The sequence below is a fragment of the Thamnophis elegans genome, chromosome Z, assembly GCF_009769535.1.
Source record: "Thamnophis elegans isolate rThaEle1 chromosome Z, rThaEle1.pri, whole genome shotgun sequence".
In the NCBI taxonomy this organism is placed as follows: Eukaryota; Metazoa; Chordata; class Lepidosauria; order Squamata; family Colubridae; genus Thamnophis; species Thamnophis elegans.
In genome coordinates this window covers 85182689-85203061 of record NC_045558.1, presented here as the reverse complement: position 1 = coordinate 85203061, position 20373 = coordinate 85182689, and the positions used below count along the sequence as shown (strand labels likewise).

Sequence of the window (20373 nt, the reverse complement as noted above, 5' to 3'; positions counted from 1 at the left end):
GTAGCTCTTGACTCATAACCATTCATTTAGTGACTGTTAGAAGTTACAACAGCACTGAAAAAAGTGACTTATCACAATTTTTCACACTTACAATAGTTGCAGCATCCCATGGCCACATAATCAAAATTCAGACCCTTGGCAAGTGGCTCATATTTATATTGGCTGCAGTGTCCTGGGATCAAGAGATCATTTTTCATGACCTTCTGACAAGCAAAGTCAACAGGGAAGAGATTGATTTAACAACTGTCTTACTAATTTAACGACTGTGGTGATTCACTTAGCAACACTGGCAAGAAAAGTCATAAAATGGAGCAAAATTCACTTTAATAACTGTCTTGCTTAACAACAGAAATTTGGGACTCAATTCTGGTTGTAAGTCGAGGACTACCTACACTTACCTTGGAATTTTCCACTCTCTCTTACAGAAAATATCAAGATCACACTTCTTGCTGATCTGAAGGCAGCATTGAGCTTTTTCTCATTGACTGGAAGGGTTGACCAAACACCCTATGGAGAAATGAGCAAATAATTTACAAACCAAAAGCTATCTGACATGTTCAATAAGATTTTGGAATATATTCAGCAACAGCATATATTTTCTATGAAGAAGGCCTCAGTTTCTATTCCTGCAATTTCCAGATCCAGAAAACAGATTCAAGAGAGATATCTGAGTCATAAAAAAACAATTACCCAGAAGTGGAGACAATAGTATAATTTCCAACTAAGAAAGTTTTATATATTAATGCATGCAAAACAAAATTTGGAGAAAAAAAATCAGAAATATTCACATTCTGAGTGATCTACAGATAACATCCACCAAATTAAACTCATTTTAAACCAACATGTGATATTCCTCTTTCCTTCTGCGGGCAGGGGTTCTCAACTCCCGGACCATGGAACAGCACAGATGTATGTATTGTTAGAATGTGGTTGCAAAGCTGGAGGTGACTGACGGGTAAGTGAGTGAATCCGAAACAGTTCCCCCCTCCCTTCAATCCATGGAAAAATTGTCTTCCATGAAACCAGTGCTATAAAAGTTGGGAGCAGTTGTTCTATACAACTTTAGCATTCCTCATGGAAACACATATATTTTTAGGATTTGAATTCTAAGATCAAAATTGTGATTTTTTAGCAGTACATTTGTAAAGTGTAAGTTCTAATATACATGCATTATGACTCTCAGAGGCTTAAAGCATTAATTTTGCACAAAATCTACAAAATATTAGGGGTGGGACAAACGGGAACAAAACTTTCGTTATTACCCATTTCAGTGACAATAACTCCAAGTTACCATGATATTTAGTGGCTGAATATAGTAATTTAATACATGTGGCTGGGGAAAAATGTAACTCCCATTTTAGATAAGGCAATGAACCAAAAAGAAATAATAAAATTATTTACAAAATAAAAATATATTTTATTTTGCATTTATATTTTAGTAATTATATTATATTTAATAAAATAAAATAATTAAAAAGAAAAGCAATTAATCTTATTCCATACATTGCACATGTAATTGACTTTACAGAAATTCAACATACCTTAGCTTTGGCAAGGGAGACATTTTCATGGTTGTTACTTTTTATAAGAAAAAATCGTGCATCTTGAAGAATATATTTAAGTTTGCTAGTTTGATCTGGAAGGAAAAAACAAAATAGGTAACAGTATTGGTAAACTTTACTTGCCAAAGAAACTTAAATATAGGTAGTCCTCAATTTACAACCATTTGTTTAGTGACTGTTTGAAATTACAATAGCTGACAAATGTAATGTCTGACCATTTTCACACTTATGACCACTGTAGCACTTCCATGTCACCTGATCAAAATTTGGATGCTTGTCCATTGGCATGTTTATGACTGTTGCAGTGTCCTGAGATCATGTGATCAAATTTCATGACTCTCTGACAAGCAAAGTCAATTAGAAAGCCAGATTCAATTAAAAACTCTGTTAGTAATTTAACAACTGCAGCGATTCCCTTAACAACTATGACTAGAAAGGTGGAAAAGGGGGCAAAAACTCATTTAACAACTGTCTTACTTAGCAATGACATTTTTTGGCTCAAATGTGGTTGTAACTTGAGGTCTCCCTATGTTTATAGGATGTGGAGTACAAAGTCTAGCTGTTGCAATGGCAAAATTGGCTTCTAGTAGGGCATATGCAGTTTAATCCCATGAATTCCTTCTTAATAAAAGGAAGCTCTATAATTCAAGCAGACAATCTGCTTTTCAAATGAGTGAATGGCTCAATTCCACCAAATTCAGATTTCCATACCATGCAGTGCTAAACTTTAAAAGCAAAATAAGTTATTCAAGGTAGAAGCCAATGCAACATTAATAATGTTCCGATTTTTTTATTTGTAATAGTCAACATAAAGCCTTAACCAGAGAAATCTTTTTGTGAAGTTTGTCTGTGAAAGGATTAATTGGATTGCTTATTTGCCTGCTGATTCAGTGATTAAATATTGTTTTTCCATTAAAAACTTCATGCAAATAATTTTAATTATTCACCAGTATGTATTTTACTGTACATCAGAACATTATTTTATTTGCTATATAATCAGCAAACTCAATACAATAGCTTGCAATAGATGCATGAATTAAAAAGTTCAAATTTAAATTATACCTTTTTGGACAGCACGAACGGAAGATGATAATTTCTCATGCTTCTTTTCTGAACCTGTATTTAGCCAAAGTACATTTGTTCAGATTGAGCCTTAATAGAGATACGATACAAATTCTACAATCTTTTCACATACTATTTTCATTCATGACAAATTATTCCTCCTATAGGCACCCCCACACACAAAATTTGCACGAGGATTTGAATTTGATTTGTTTTTTAGTTGTCCGTTTTTAGGTTTCATTTGTTAGACCAGTTTTCTATAGAGAAAACTAGTCAATGAATCATCATCTTCCAAGTTTAAAAAAGTGAAATTTCTATTTAAGCAACATAATAGAATTAACATAAGAAAGCCCACTTTATCAAATTATTCACACACAACATGCCAGAAAACTAACTATATCATTTCAGCTATGTGTCTCAAGCCTATTATGGTCTACAGTTTATTTTCACCGATGCATTTCAAGAGTTTGCTACAGATCATATTAATGAAGATAAGCAATCACAAAATACCTGCATATGACTCTGATGCAGAGCTTCCACTTCTATCAAAAACAATTGGAGAGATGCCTCTAGCTCTTTTCCTGGCCTTCTTTTTCTCATCTAAAATCATCAAAATAAGCAATAGCAGTAGTTTAAAGATTCAAATGAAAAATTAATATTTTTTAAAAAATATATAATTTGAAATATTTAGTGTATAGTTGACTATATTGGGCCAGAATTCAGAGAACTGTGACAATAGTTCCCAAAGTATCAGAAGTTTAGACAACTTGGTCTGAACAGAAAGTTTGTCTGTCAAAGCTATATTTGAAGCTCAGAGAAATTTCTAGGTCTATGTGAAGGATGCTGCTCAAAGTTTTAAAAAAAGAGCATTAACCTTCATTTGGAATATCAACAATGTTTCAGTCATAAATGTAATGCATTTAAGTATATTCTTATTTATAAACATAGTTACAAACCTAAATTAGGTCCCAATCTATACATATTAATTTACTGTAGTTGCCTCATTTGCATGACTGAAAGCCTCAATGGTAAAACCTGAATAACATAATCACATAGGAAAGTCCTATATCATTGCTACAGATTCTTCATCAGAAATATTTAACACTCAGAACAAAAGAGTGCATGGCAGATGTCTATGTAACCTTTCCACTGTAAACATTTAGATATTTTCTCTCCAAAGCAAAATTAAAGATTGATATATTCAACCTGCACTCAAATTAGTTGAGACTAAACCCCGAGAAATACAACCAAATCATTTATCATGTCTGGTTATTCCAATCATATTGTTTATATAAAATAGGAAGAGATAAATGCATGTACAGAACCAAGTATCTAGTAGTGCTCACTTAATGATTATAATTATTTCAAAAAATTATTTACTTTACAAACAGCTAACAATTTTAAAACAGCTAGATCTTTGCTATTTGCTTTATCTTTATTCTCAAGGAAACCTTTACTAGTCTGTTTACTGGTGGAAAATGTAGGTTTAAGTTCCACTGCTAGCAATGCAGTGGTAAAGTGTAATGTCATTTGATTGCATTGCTTTGTAACAGGAAGCCAGGTAGTTCCCATTGCTATCATTGAGTATCACAGGTCGTTAAACAAGGATTTCCTTATAATTTCCTGCCAGCTTCCAAGACACAAAATCAGTGGGGAATGTGGTAGGAAATTGCAAGATGGCTTGCAAGCAGCTTGATGGATAAGTATGTGGCTGCTGCTGGGTAGGGCAGGGTTCGTGGATGACTGGCAAAGTATGGTATGAACACAACCAGAGCTTTGGGGATCAGTTATACTATTGTTCAGCACCATAATAACTTCAAACACAATTTGCTGAATTAATGATCATTAACTGACTGTTACATGTATGCCTAACAGCCTGAACAAATCTAATTGATTCAGGATTAGATGTTCAGAAAATATTTAATGCCGTTCTCCTTGGGATCTTGTTAATGCACCCCTCCCCCAAATTTACAATCTAGTGGCTTCTGGAAGTAAATCCTCCAAACTGGAAATAGTTCTGATGACCTCGAGAAAATGTTCCAAGACTACACAGACCTGATTTAGGGCCAGACCTACCCCCAGGTCATCTTGGAACTACTTTAGTCTCACTGAAATCTTTACTAATTTGTTTACTGTGAAAAAGCTCACTTTGTCTGTTATAGTATTCAAAATACGGACTACCTTCCGATTTGAAGAATTTTTCTTGCTAATAGAAATTCTTAAAAAGATAGAATTATGGACAAAATAAATAATTGCACCAGCAGAACCTTATGTTTTATGCTTCAGTTCTTCACAGACTCCAGCCTGTAGATCCAGCTCTAGGATGGAAACTACTGAAGTCTGCCATTGTGTTATCCATGTTTTTCTGTCCCTACTATTCATAATAAACCTAATATTGACATAGGACAGAAAGAGATAACAGCATTTCTTACCTGATATATCTGAGCCTGAACCAGTTCTGACTGACGCATCAGTAAAAGATGCAGATTCAGAATCAGAGTCACTAGCTTCACTTCGAGTATCATAATCATTTCCCTCCTTCTGATCTCTTTCATCTTGATCATACTCTTCTTCCTCATCATCTCCATCTTCTTCTACTTCCTCTTCTTCCTCTCCATCATCATCTTCCTCTTCTTCCTCCTCCTCCTCTTCTTCTTCTTCCTCCTCCTCCATTCCTTCCTCTTCCTCCTCCTCTTCTTCATTTTCAGTATTTCTGGCATCAGAGGAACCACTACTACCTGTTTCATGATCTGAATCATATTCTTCAGAATTTACTTCTTCTTTTGAAGAATGGCTTGACCTGCTTGGTCGTCTCTCCACATCATGCCTTAGTCTCTGTTTATAGAAAACAATCAGCAATCAAGACCAATTATTTTGAGAGAGCTCTAAATGCTTGCTTTAAACACTCATTTAATGTAACTGCAATATGTTATTCATTCAGGTTAAAAAATAAATTTCTGTTTAAACCTAGGAGAACAAATTGAAAATTAAAAGCCAAATACCAGTATTGCTTAAACTAAGCAAGGAAGTGAAATGCTGAAACTGATAATAAAAAGCAACACACTACTGCAGAAAAGATCCTATTTATTTAAGTACAGACAGATTTACAAGCCATTACTTACTGCAGAAGCATCTGGAGTAGAGGACTTAGCTCTTCTGTCAACTTCCCTTTTCCTCATACATGCCTTTTCAGGCTGTCCCTTATACGGATCTCTGGAGGTGCTACTTGATATACGTAGCTTTCTATCACTTTCTGGACGCTTACTTCTGTCAGACCTTCGATAATCCTCATTCTTGTATTCTAATGCTGGCTTTCCTTTTGTGCTCACAATCCTTTTGTTGTTGCTAACAGAACAGCTTGGAGGTTTGGGTAAAATTTGCCTTGAGGAATGTACAGATGGTTTTTGTTTTTTAATTTCAGCTACTTCTATCCGTTCACTTTTCCTTTTGGATCCTTAAAATAAATAAAAATTATTAGTTACTTAAATGCTAAAAATATGTTGCAAACATTTTCAAAAATTTTTTTTATTTAGCACAGGTCAAAGCATAAAGAGACATTTAATCTAAATTTTTGATATTAGTAATTCTGCAACTATTAACTTTTAGCCAGATGATGAAAAATCCTAGGATTAAAGCTTGGGAAGCTAAGACATGAATGTAAAAATTACTGGATAAAGATGAAAAATATAGGAAATATCTGAAATAGAATTTTACTTCTTGTTTCCATTTCATAACAAGGGAACATTTCCTATTTATCTGCCTTCTAAGTCTTCAAATTATTAGCTATATTTGTTTACAAAACAACAGTAATTACTTACAAGAAATAGTTTATTTTATGTACTATTTTGCATAAGTCTGAATAACCGTTTCATATCTGTTAAAGATATGAAGAAAGAGGATTGAGATATCATATGCTAAATACTGTAAAGCAATGTTTGAAAAGCCAGAAGTGATGGGGAGAGAAAATATTTCACAGGGAATTTGCTACACAAATTACTTTTACTAAATGAAGAAAAACAGAGCATTCAGCAAGAACCAGCAAAACTTCCTGCATACTGAGAACAGTTTCAAACTTGTCGAGCGGCCACTTGCAAGGCCTTTTATACAACAGCAAATTATCTAGTAGGTATCATATCTAATTCAGCTCCAAAATCCAGTTACACAGCTCTCCGGAAATACAACCGATTTGTAAAGTAGCATACCTTTTTTTTCATTTTTATCTTGTTCACTATCAGGGTTATACAATTCATCGTCATGATCTGGTGCATCAGTCAAGATATCATCAAGCACATTCAATTCACCATCTATGAAGAAACAACAAATATTATTTAGAAATGATACAGTTAAAAAAATGAATGAAAAGTAACGCAAGCCAATTATCGCAGACATTTCAATTAGTATCATTCCTTATCTATTCTATTCATGGTTGTCTAGAATCAAAGTGGAAATTGAGTACTAAGTTCTTTCTTTAAATAAATATGTTGAACAAACAAGTGGTAATATAATATAAGCAAGAAAATAAGCAATTGCATAAAACTTCCAGGGGTAGTGTATTTCCCTGTCCTTGATAATCTCATTGGCAATATCGAGCTATGGCAGCGAATAAATTCTTGCTATGCCTAGAACAAGAATTCGAGCTTCTTTTGCACAAGGTTATATGGTATCTGATTAATACTTATTCTTTAGATTCCATAATTTATTTTTTTCCAATAAACTTTTTTATTTTCCATTTTCATAACATACAATCACATGTATACTATTACATAGCCAGTATCCTATTGTATTAAGTAGTAATTACATCAGTTCCTCTTGTCATCAACGCCAGAAAGATAAAAACTCATTATTAGCTCTTCTGCTCTCCATAAACCTCTTTCTTCTACCTTTCTCCTACCTCCTTCCTTCCCTCCATCATCCTTTCCTACTCTACTTCCCCCTCCTTTCTCCTTCTCCTCTCTAAATTCCACTCCTCCTTATCCTCCTCATCTTCCCCCCTTATCCTCTCTCCTATCCCTCTCTTCCCATCTTTCTTCTCTCTTCTGTTTCCCACTCTTCCTCTCACTGGTGTATTTCCACTTCTGAGCAAACTCCAATCTATGTTGATGGTATTTATGCTTCCATATCCATAGAAAGTTTTTATTTTCCATTTTCATAACATATAATCACATGTATACTATTACATAGTCAATATCATGTTGTATTATTAAGTACTTACATCAATTCATCTTACCATCAACTACCAAAGAAGAAAAAAGAAGAAAAACCCAGTTATTGGCTCTTCTGCTCTCCATACACCATATTTATACCTTATCTGACACTTTCCTCCTCCTCTCTCCTCCTCCCTTTCTACATCCTGTCTTCCCTCCATCATTTTCTACTCTACTTCCCCTTCCTTTCTGCTTCTCCTCTCACCCCTTACCACTCCTCCTTATACATCTCATCTTCCCCCTTCACCCTCTCTCCTATCCCTCTCTTCCTATCTTTCTTCTCTCCTCTGCTTCCCACTCTTCCTCTAATTCACTTGGTGTATTTCAGCTTCTGAGCAAACTCCCTTTTGTGTTGATGGTATTTATAATTCCATTTCAATGTACATAAAAAAGAAAAAATAGCAGTATACATGTAGAATCATCCAACATCCCTCCCCCAATTTAGTAAACTCCACTCCCTCCCACCCAACCCCCAAAACCTTCCCCCACCCTGACTTCCCAGAACCAATACAAGGTATAAATCTTTAACAAAAACAGTTTAAAGTATACTTAAAGAAAAAGTAGAGTTAATAACATCTTTGAATTGATCTTAGCTCCTCCTTGCTAGGCTAACTATAAACAATTTGTATCATTTCTGATCTTAATCATAAGCTATCTGAAATTTCCTAGACCCATACTTATTTTGAATATAGTCAATCCATTTTTTCCAGTCTCGTTTATATCTCTCGTTTGAATAGTCCTTAAGATAGCCATCTCTGCTAAGTTTGTGACTTTCAATGTCCATTCTTTGATAGCAGGCAAATCTTCCTTCTTCCAGTATTGCGCCACCAACAATCTAGCTGCAGTTATCAAGTGCAAAATCAAGTTAATCTCTACTGCTGTACAGTCAGTAATTATACCTAACAAAAATAGCTGGGGGATAAACTTTATCCTTTTTTTGAGAACGCTGGCTGGGGAATTCTGGGAGTTGAAGTCCAGACATCTTCAAGTTGCCAAGGTTGAGAAACACTGCTGTAGATAACAGTCTTTGCTGGCAGCCAGGCTTTAGAGCCCTGGATATGGCAGTACTCAGAGTCAATGCAAGCAGGAGTTTCCAGAATTATTCAGATTAATTGTAGCAATATAGATCAGAGATGAAATGGATAACACGGCCATCCCAGAGTGGACTGAGTCGGAAACTGGGTGGTACCACTCATGGAGGTGGGTTATATAGGGGGTTAATTAGTTAGTAATCAGACTCAGTCCAATCAGAGCACAGACAGTGTCAACCCATGCGTGGACGCTATCTCCACCCTTATTGAAAATGTGGAGTTCACTGTCTTTTAAATGCAGATGGACTTCTGAATCCTGTCCTGAACAAACCCATTAGGACAAGATTCAGCACCGTCCAGAGTTTCAGAAGCTTCTTCAATGAGAAGCAAAACATCTTCAAAGAAAAACAAAGCTCAATTGCCTCCTGAAAAAGCATCTTTGGGACAACCATGACCTGGATGACTGAGATCTCCATAGACAATCCTTTCAAAAGTTCCAAGAAGGCTCTAAAATAATGCAAATGAGGTGCCTGCAAGGAATATAAATCCTTCCATTCCCCAAAATCCAGTCAGAGCTGAAGAAACATCTTGGATGTGAAGTGAAATGTCTTCAAAGGAAAACAAGAAAGTCCAGTTGCCTCTTGAAAAAAAGCATCCTTGGACATTAATGTGAGGTTTTAGTCACTGGAGTTTACTTAATGAACCAATTAAAACAAACCATGATTTAGTTTAGTATCTCAGTTAGTGGTAAAACATAATTTGATTTGCAAGAACAATTTTTTAAAAGTATGAAAATTCTGCCATTTCCATTGCTGAACTGATTTAATAAGCGTCTATACTAATAGCTGACAATTATTTATATCAAACCAGTACCAAATCTTGCAAAGAAAACTACAGGGACTTGTCCAGGTAATTGTCACTGACTTGAATGCTTAGAAAAATAAAACAAAACCCATAATCTATACCCACCCAGAACATGGCATAAGGTAGCAATAAAATTGTAGGGGAAAGTTACGATAATTAATCAATGTGATTATTTAAATAAATGAAAATATAAATTAATGTTTTTCTCAGCCCTTTCTGGTTTGGGATGCATTAGTTAAAAATAAAGATGTCCTTAGTTTAGGGGAAAAAAACCTCCATTATCTTTTAGGTAGTTTAGAGGCATCTAATAGCTATAATCATATCATCATCATCATTAATGTGAAATTACAACTGCCAGTTCTTTAGCTGATATTAGCTTCATATGAATTAAGTTCTAGAACAGTGGTTCCCAAAGTGGGCGGTACCGCCCTCTGGGGTGACCTAGGGGGGCGCTAAGAGGCAAGGGGGTGGCTGGGGGCGCTAAGAGGCAAAGCAGGCAGCAGGGGGGGGGCACTAAGAGGCAAGGGAAGTGGCAGAGGAGTGCTGGAGGTGTTCTGCTGTACTGTATTCCCGACTTGCCTAGCTTAGCGCGCAGACGTGGAAGGGAATGCGATGGGACCAAAAGCGAAAGTCCTTCCCTGCGCGGCTTGTGTGGAGGTGATTACTGACTCCAGATTACTGAACGTGGTGATTTAAGACTCCTGCTAAGTGACTTAAAACCAGACATTGGGAAAGTAGTATCACTTCATCAAGCCTATCCATCACATTAAGAATTTACTGAACAGTGAAGTAGTTATTGAATTTCACTGAGCTTACTAAGTTACTAGTCACTAAGGTTGTTGATAAATGACTATCAGACTTTGAAAACCTGGTATCACTGGATCATGTTCAACAATTTTGTTGAATGAACATTAACTAAAAAAGATTTTTAAATTGGATTTTGAATAAATGTACAATTAATTGTTACAGTTTTGAATTTTATTGTTACTATCATCCTTCTGTCGTGCAAACAGTCCAATCACATGACCCCGCCAGCCACGCCCACAGAAGCGGTAGAAAAAAATTGAATTCCACCACTGGGTGGGGGGCACTGAGGATCAATTTGTAGCACCAAGGGGGCGGTGGACTGAAAAAGTTTGGGAACCACTGTTCTAGAAGGTAGGACATCATAATGTATCAGCATAGTATATATGAGAATCCAAGCAGTGTGGCCATTTGTAAATTGACTATTGTTTATTATTATACAATTGTATCACAGCGGCCAGTTGTTTCGCCGGATTTGGCATTGGTTACTAGTCGGGCCCCATCCAGGGGCCTAGGACGTCGTAACGTATTTTCGTAATATGCGTGCAGATCCAAGCAGTGCGGCTTTTTGCATTTGACTGATGGTGATTTTGTCAATTTTTAACTGTTTCAAATGTAATTCCAGTGCTTTTGGAATAGCACCCAGTGTGCCAATTACCACTGGAATTACCACTGCTGGTTTGTGCCATAGTCGTTGAATTTCAATTTTTAAGTCCTGGTATTTTGTGATTTTTTTCATGTTCCTTCTCAGCGATCCTGCTATCACCTGGTATTGCGATGTCTATGATTGTGACCTTATTTTTCTCAACCAGTGTGATGTCTGGTGTATTATGCGCCAGTATTTTGTCTGTTTGTATGCGAAAATCCCACAAGATCTTGACCATCTGATTTTCGGTGACTTTTTCAGGCTTATATTCCCACCAGTTTGTTGCTGTTTTAATATTATAATTTTTGCACAAATTTCAATGGATCATTTGTGCTACTGAATTGTGCCGCAATTTATAATCAGTCTGCGTGATGATGATGATGATGATCATGATTATTATTATTTATTCAAAATGTTTTGATCATGAAACCCTCTGATCTTAAACATTTCCAGTATTCTAGCTATGAAACCAAATACCTGTGGTTTAATAATTTTTGTTTTGAAGTGAAACCAAACGTGGTTGTTTCAAACACAATCATATTGAATGCTCTGACTGTTCTGAGGATTGCAACTAAGCTGCTATTTTGTGGCTTGTGACTGGGTTGTTTTCAAGCTCTGTCCACCCTAGCTGGTAGAGAAGCAGAGAGCAGTCATATCTCTGCTGCTATTGGTTTGACTGTATGAGGTGATGTGAGAGATTGTTAAAGGAAAAGAACATTGAGGTACATGGCAATAAAAAAGAATGCTTCCAGCTGTACACCTATGTGGTAAGTTACTACTGTTAGTTACTTTTAAAGAACTATTTAAAGAACTATCAGTTCATCACATAGACTAACTAACATCTTATGCTATATAGATAGTCATCAACCTATGTCCAAAATTTATGTTGCTAAGTGAGAATTTGTTAAGTGGGTTTTGGCCAATTTTATGACTTTTCTTGCCAATTAGTGAATCACTGCAATTGTTAAATTAATAATACAGTTGTTAAGTGAATTTGGCTTCATCACTGACTTTGCTTGTGAGAAAGTCACAAAAGGTGATCATATGACCCTGGAATATGAAATCATCATAAATATGAAGCAGTTACCAAGCATCTGAATGTAAATCACATGACCATAGGGATGTTGCAATGGTCATAAGTGTGAAAAATGGTCATAACATCACTTTTTTCAGTGGCGTTGTAACTTCAAATGGTTACTAAGTAACTGTTGTAAGTCAAGGATTACCTGTACTTTATTTTGCAGATAATATTAAAGATATACCGCATATGCAAATATTGCTGAAGCTGTTAAGACTGTATAAAATGAAGATTACTACTACAGTGTTGTTTGGGATGGCTTGTTAAGCTCTGGATGTACTCTGTGCACCCTCATGTAACCTTCTGTGTTGAGCTTAAAAAAGCATTGAAAAAAAATCTAAGTATGGTTTGTTGAAGATAATTGATTTGTTGAGCTTTTGCATGTTTATCATCCTGCCTTGTTCTTCTAATTCTAATATTACTTGTGAAATTAGGAAAATCAGAAATCACTCAAATAGGCAAACAGAATATGATCTCCAATGAACATCATTATTGCTTCTGCTAAATCTGGCACAGATTGCAAAAATAGAAGCTGCATAGAAATTAAATCTGAAACTAGAAATAACCTTTACCTTAATTTGATCACTAGCAAGATTTGGAGGTTTAATATAATGGTCATATTTTTACTTTGATGAATCACTATCTTTCTATTTTAAAAATAGGACAAATAGAAGCGTCTATTGACTTTTACCTACTAACACCAGATAAAGCTCCTCCCAGCACATAAATTCAAATGCAAAAGATGTGACTGTTATCACAACCCGTTAATCTACAATTCATAAAATTAATGTCCTAGAGGCAGTAGAGACAGAAGATCCACAGAAAGATAAGTATCATTCTTTCTAGCTTTACAGTGAGCAGTATTCCAGGAAATTTAAAAATGCTGGCTGGCATTCAGTGAATAATTTAATAACTTTTAAAGAAGGAAGATTGAGATTATATCTAGAATTTAAATCACTTGGGGAAAATATTGACTGTCCACTATAATGTTTAAGTGTAGGACGGAACAGCTGATAAACTCTTTTTTGCACTAGGCTGTATGGTTAATATCTCATTAATTGATAAAGTGGTTAAAGATGCTGAGCTTGTCAGCAGGAAAGCTGACAGCCTGAGTTCCTAGCACTGCATCATGGGTGAATTTGTGCTCCTGCCCATCCTGCAGTTCAAAAGCATGCAAATACCAATTTCATTGTATTTAAGTACAATGACAATAAAGATTATACTATAAATATTAATAGATAAATAGATACCACTTTGTTTGGAAGGTTAACAGCATTCCGTGCACCTCAATGGGTAATCATGCTGGCCATATGACAATGGAAATGTCTTTGGACTACATGGCCCCCCTCGGCTAAAAAACTGCTTCCTCAAGTTGGACATGACTGGATAGAGGAAATCTTTACCTGGTTTTATCAATTCTTGGTAACTTAACAAAGAAGTATTTTGAGCATACAACTATCTGTTATAGCCTATCATAAATTTGTCCAGGCAAAGAGAACTGACTAATTTCTATTCCTGAATATAATTTGCAATTATTATATTATTTTGCTTGAAGATTTCATTATCGGTGATAATTGTATTGCAAACTTTTAATTCTGTCTTCCCTCACTGAAGACCAGGTGATAAGGTTTCAAAGCAAAAGCTAGTACAGATAGAGATCCGACAGGAAGTTTTGCAGCTGGACAGACATGGGGGGGTCTAAGAGTCTCACATGAACCCTGTCTAACAAATCATCTCCGAGATCCTTTTGGATCAGAACTCCCACTGGAGGTGGGGGCTAAGAAGGGCAGCGTCTCATCAGACCCAGAGGGAAGCAACAGGCCCTCGCAGGTCAGAGATTTGTCTATGAATCGGAGTCGGAGCGGCAGCCTTCAACATAGCTGACAAGATGCTGGCTTTTTGTCAAAGCAAATGGAACAGGAGGGGAGTGGAAGAGATGAAAGACTGGGTAAGAAAATTTATCTAACCCAAAGCCATAAATTAAACCTGGAAAAGGCAAAGAAATCTTGAGAACATAAATAATATTGATGGTCAGATCGGGGCTTTCTTTTTCCAAAAGAAAAGGAATAAAGGAAGGTAGAGTGTTGTAACCCCAGTCCCTCCAGAAACTCCTTGTTTGAAACGCTTTCGGACAGAAGGATAGAAAGCAGAGAAGTGACAAACCCACTCAATTATAAACTTTAAATTTGGTTTTGGATTTGAAATAGAAACCAATATCTTGAAGGGTTTACTTTTACTTTGTTTGAATTCCTTCCAGCTAATATAATCAAGAAAAAAGCAAGTCTTCTCACTGATAATGGATAATCTAACATTGACTATGCGGGAAGTTTTAATTAACCAACTGCCATAAATCAGAATTTGGAAAAGCAGGAGGCAAAGAGAAACTTCTGGCTGATTGCAAGTTTGTTACAAGTGATTTATTTTGAGCAATTATCAAAGCAAAGAATAAATATGGACTCAAGACCTAGGAAATATGAAGGGTTTTTTTTTCTCCTCTTCTTTTTTTTTCTCTTCTGCAAAAGATTAAGATGGCGTCAGCTTCTCTTCTGGTTTCAAAGTAGTTGGATTAACTAAATTTAAGGTGGACCAGAATTTTAAAATAAGATTTGTATAACTAACTGTAATCTTGGAACTGGATATTAAGAAAGAACAAAAGTCTACAACGGCTCACATTGCTTTTCCCCACAGCAGTTGAAGTAGATAAACTTAAGGTGGATTAGAACTCTGAAACAAAAATTGTATAACTAACTATAACTTTGGAACTGAAAATCATGGAAAACTGGAAATTAGAAGAACTATGTGAAATCATTCAAAATCAAGCCTAAATAGAATTCTGAACCCAGGAAAGCAGAGATCTAAAGAAGAATTCAAAGAAGGGGGGGCAAGACAACAAAGGAGGAGAAATGGAGGGAAATAAAAAGCAGACAAAAAACTCCATCAGTCTTGGCAGTGGTAAAAAGAGGAGTGTCCCAACAAAGGGGAATAAAAAGCAGACAAAAGTGGTTTTGGAGGTTGTTAGTGGCATAAGGAAAATTGATGTAGAATACTATGCCCTAACAAAGAGAAATATAAAATACTCTTGTGAGGATGGCCTGGGGAAAATTGATGGAGTGGAGGTGAAAATAAAGAAAAGGGAGAAGATAGGAGCAGAGAAGTGGGACAAAAGACTTACTAGGACATAATAATGAAAAGATAATTTTAAAAGGCCAAAATATATAGAATATGGATAAATATGAAACTAACATGGAGAGGTTGTAAAGCAGAGGTTTGTGATTCACTTTTATACATGATAATTAAACTGAGTTGCGAATTGACTGAAAATGACAACATGGGTTAAAATATATGAACATGGATATAGACAGAACTTTTAAGATGATGAATAAAGTGAGATGTTTACTGTTTGTTATTTTACATAATAGATTAAGGGAATTGTAATGAACATTGAACAGTGAGGTTTGTCATTTATAGACAATTTAAGGGTAATCTAATCCAAGATATAAAAAATGGAGAGGGAACATGGAATATATCTACAATGGGAAACTATTGAGATTTAAAGACAGAATCACAAATTGGGGGCATGTAAGGATGTATAATTAGGTTCACCGACTAAACCGCGTCGCTGACGTCATCAACAGGGCGACAACAGCACCGAGACAGAAGCACGCTGTAAACCCTAAACCTAAAATTAACCCCTAAACCTAAACCTAACCCCCCTAAACCTAATCCTAAACCTAACCCTAATCCTAACCCTTAACCTAACCCTAACCCTAACCTTAAGTTGAATCGGCTTGCTTTCAAAGCGCTATTTAAAGCGCCCTTCTTTCTCCGCACTGGCTGTTGTCGCCCTGTTGATGACGTCAGTGACACGGTTTAGTCGAGCGCGGTTTAGTCGAGCGCGGTTTAGACGGGTCACGGTATAATTATATAAAGATAAAGATGAGAATAGCTGGGAATTGTAACCAGGTCTACATCTCAACCAAAATTAGGCTGGGGGAGAGGGAGTTAAAAGCACAATGACTATATATATATACTTGTTTGTTCTGTTTTTTTTTAACGAAAGGAGAATATATGTTAAAATTAAATATATATATATCGAAAAGGATCTATAAATACCCTCAACATAAAATGGAGGTTGCTCAGAAACTGAAATACACAAGTAAATGAGACAAAGAGTGGGAAGGAGAGAGGTAAGGGAAGGAGAGAGGAATAGGAGAGTGGGCAAGGAGTGGGGAAGAGGAGGAGAGAAGTGAGGAGTGGAAAGGGGGGAGAGGAGGAGAGAGGAAGGGGAAGTAGAGTAGGGAAGAATAATGGAGGGAAGAAAGGAAGTAGAGAGGAAGAAGAGAGAGAGGGAGAAGAAAGTGATGGATAAGGACAAATATGGTGTATGGAGAGCAGAAGAGTTAATAATTATGTTTTGGGAGTTGATGGTAAGATGAATTGATGTAAACATTTAATAATACAAAATGATGCTGGCTATGTAATAGTATACATGTGGATTATATGTTATGAAAATGAAAAAATAAAAAACCTTACCACAAAAAAAACCTACTACAGGTAGTCCTCGACTTATAACAGTTCATTTAGTGACTAAAGTTACAACGGCACTAAAAAGTCACTTATGACCATTTTTACGATCTTTGTAGCATCCCCGTAATCATGTGATTAAAATTCACATGCTTAGCAATTGGTTCACATTAATGACTGTTGTTGCAATCACCCTTTGTGACTTTCTGACAAGCAAAATCAATGTGGAAACCAGATTCACTTAACAACAGTTACTAACTTATCAACTGCAATGATTCACTTACCAAGAAAGTGGCAAGAAAGGCTGTAAAATGGGGCAAAACTAGTCTATCTATACTGTATTAACTAATTCTGTAATGTCATTGAAATAAATGTTGACTCTTCCACTAATCCTGATCTTCAAACACAGGCATATGAGTGACTTGTTTATGTAGAAGCATATTTATTTTATTCCTATTATTTGGTATGCTTTTTCTCTCACCTTTTCTGCAATAGTTCAGTGCAGCTCTGTCCATTAATCCTCACAACAATCTTGTGAAAGAGGCTGAGTTGAAAGAGTGATTCTCAGAAAATCACCTCATGAGCTTAAGTGGACAGAGCTAGTCTTCAAGCCGGGCCTCCCCAGTCTTAGATGCAGTATATAGATGTCTTTCCCTATGTTTCAGGTAAGCTCTTTCCTACCATATAATTATTGAACATTAACACATGGAGTGAACATTTGATGTTTCTCCAAAACATTATGTTTCCCCAAAAGCTGTATATGAAATCAAAAATCTAATATATCACAGCAGCTGCACATGCAAAGTATAAACTCAAATTCTTATGTTCCAAATCAACCTTAAATAACGGCTTTATCATTTCAGCTTCAGTTGCACACCTAGATAATAGGACAGGCTCACCTTGAGGGCGAAATGCGATTATCAAAATAGGACAGGTAATAAAAACCGGAATCAATAATGCGGCAATAAAAGTGGTTCACGAAAATTACGTCCTACATATTTTTAAGGGAAAATATTAATTCTTTCGCAATCCATCCGTGCTCGCCCCAGGCTAGATCCCATGCAATGAAATCAAACTCTTTTCAGTCTTCAATCTGGTTTCCTGACCTGAGCTTTAAGATCACTGTTAAATGGCCAAAACCTCCCTTAGCTTGACTCTTACAGGAGACGGAAAGCAGTAATTAGCGTGAACTCTTAAACCCCTGGCCGACACTTTTTCGTAAGAGGGAAAGAGGTGGTTTTACTTCAGGGAAGGCAAGGACCGTCCATCGTGGGCCGACTGCGCGCCACTCCCACCGCTAATCGCGCTTTCTCACGTACTTACGGGCAGCCCCGCTGCCATGGCAGTATGCGGTACAGGAGGAGGAGGAGGAAAGGGACCCATTCCATACCTTTTTCTTCCCGACTCTCGGCCGCCATCCTTTTCCCGCAGCCGCTCCTGGATAGAGCGATCGCCGCTCAGAGAGGCAACCCCACTTGGTGACGAGGAACGAGGGAAGCAAGTGGCAGATGAGATGCAGCAACGGTCCAGCAGGAATATATATGTATATATTCTCAGTGGCTACCCAGCCAAAATGGAGGCTTCCTTCAGAACCCACTTTTTCCTCCTCCTCCTTCCTCTTCCTTCCTCTCCTCCGTCCTGACTTCCTACGCGACAATTCTCTCGCTCCCACAATGCCCTTCGCGATCGACGCCCCAAACGTCACAAGACGCGGCGTCGGCGGAAGTGGCGGCTCGCCATTCCTAGAGAGGGAGCCGGGCGGCCTCTTGTCCCAGCGGAGGCCCTGAAAGCCTGCAAAATGCTCCTGAGAGGAAGCGGGAAACCTAGGGAGATCATCACGCCCAACACTCTCAGGATAGGTTGGGCGTCATTGGGGCTTTGAGGCGGGGGGGTGGGGGAGAGCAGGAGAGAATGACCTCAGTCTTCTCCCTCCCGTCCCAAAGCAGCGCTGGCAGTTTCCGGCGCTCCTGCTCTTTCGACCCAAAATTGTCTGGGTTTGAACTGTGTGCTTTGTGTCGCGCAATTAAAAAGCCGTTTTCAAAGGCAGTGGATTGCACCTGCCTTGCAAGAGCTACCAAATTAGTGGGAGCAGTGGCCTAGAAGGGGAAAGGCAAATTATTGTTGCAATAGATAAAGGAGCTTCAATAGATACGCCTCAATCTGGCTTTGAATCCGACACCTTTGGAGCAGAATGCTTGTTCAGTCACAAGTATATTTAGATGTTCTCTCGGGGGTGGGATGGGGGCAAAAGTTTCAGAACTTAGTCTCACCATTTTCATTTCATTGAATAGAATAAAATTAGAGTTGGAAGGGACCTTGCAGGTCTTTTAGTCCAACCCCCTACTTAGGCAGGAAATCCTATAGCATTTCAGACAAATGGTTAGCCAAACTCTTCTTAAAAACTAACAGTGTTGGGGCATTCACAACTTCTGGAGGCAAGTTGTTCCACTGATTAATTAATTGTTCTAACTTCCACGAAATTCCTCCTTAGTTCTAGGTTGCTTCTCCTTGATTAGAGTTTCCATCCATTACTTCTGTCCTGCCATCAGGTGCTTTGGCTAATAGCTTCACCCCCTCTTCTTGTGGTAACACAGATACAGGAATACTTCTATCATGTCTCCCCTAGTCCTTATTTTTATTAAACTAGATATACCCAATTCCAGCAACCAACTGTTTTAGCCTCCAGTCCCCCAATCATCTCTACGCTCTTTCTAGTCTCAACATCTTTTTTACAAAACTGGATGCAGTATTCCAAGTGTGGCCTTACCAAGGTATTATAAAGTAGCATTAACACTTCACATGAACATGATTCTATCCCTCTGTTTATGCAGCCTTCAATTTTTTTGGCACCTGCTGCACACTGCTGACTCATACTTAAATGATTGTCCTCTAGATCTCCCAAGATCCCTCTCACAGTTACTACTATTGAGCAAGGTACCACATACCTATGCATTTTGCTTTTCTTGCCTAAATGTAGAACCTTACTTTTTTCACTTATTGAATTTCATTCTGTTCAATAATACCCAATGTTCAAGTCTGTCAAGATCCTCTGTATTTTAAGCCTATCTTTTGGAATGTTTGCTATTCCTGCCAGCTTGGTGTCATCTGAAAATGTGACGAGTTCCCCATCTATTCCCTCATCCAAATCATTGAAGATGTTGAAGTGTACTGGGCCTAAAACAGAGCATTGTGGTACTCCACTGCATACTTCCCTCCATGTAGATGCAGTCCCATTGAGGACTACATGTTGAGTGTCATTAATCAGCCAGTTACAAATTCATCTGGTGGTAAGGCTCTCTAACCCATATTTTTCTATTTTACCAAGTAGTAGGTTATGATTTATCATTAGAGGTGTCAAGCTCAAGGCCTGGGGGCGGAATCTGGCACCCAGCATGCTTAGATCTGACCCCGGGGAACCTCCCTAGAAACAGCAAAGGGCCTCCCCTGGTGCCTCTGCCACCAAAAATGCAGCTCAGGAGGGCAGTGCACAGTCCTCCTAAGCTTTGTTTTCGGTGCAACTGCCTCTTGCTCTGCCAATGAAAACAGCTTGGTTTTTCTGGCAGAGCATTTGGGCCACTACAGGTGCCTCCAATTTGAT

The 20373-nt window shown here is 37.3% G+C and overlaps 1 protein-coding gene across 3 annotated transcripts in view; it reads right to left on the bottom strand.

Annotated features, from left to right (window-relative positions):
- YTHDC1 (YTH domain containing 1) overlaps positions 1 to 18443 on the bottom strand; it is a 32665-nt gene extending 14222 nt beyond the window's left edge. For 2 of the 3 annotated variants that reach the window (XM_032235438.1, XM_032235440.1), the window contains exons 1-8: positions 18166 to 18443; positions 6827 to 6928; positions 5747 to 6078; positions 5057 to 5459; positions 3135 to 3224; positions 2625 to 2678; positions 1542 to 1636; positions 399 to 507 (exon numbers count right to left, since the gene is read on the bottom strand). In XM_032235438.1, the coding sequence (XP_032091329.1) occupies positions 399 to 507; positions 1542 to 1636; positions 2625 to 2678; positions 3135 to 3224; positions 5057 to 5459; positions 5747 to 6078; positions 6827 to 6928; positions 18166 to 18193 (1213 nt within the window). In that variant the 5' untranslated portion in view covers positions 18194 to 18443. The remainder of the gene's footprint in view (positions 1 to 398; positions 508 to 1541; positions 1637 to 2624; positions 2679 to 3134; positions 3225 to 5056; positions 5460 to 5746; positions 6079 to 6826; positions 6929 to 18165) is intronic. The other variant, XM_032235439.1, reaches the window with a different exon arrangement.
- Between the last annotated feature and the right edge of the window lie 1930 nt (positions 18444 to 20373).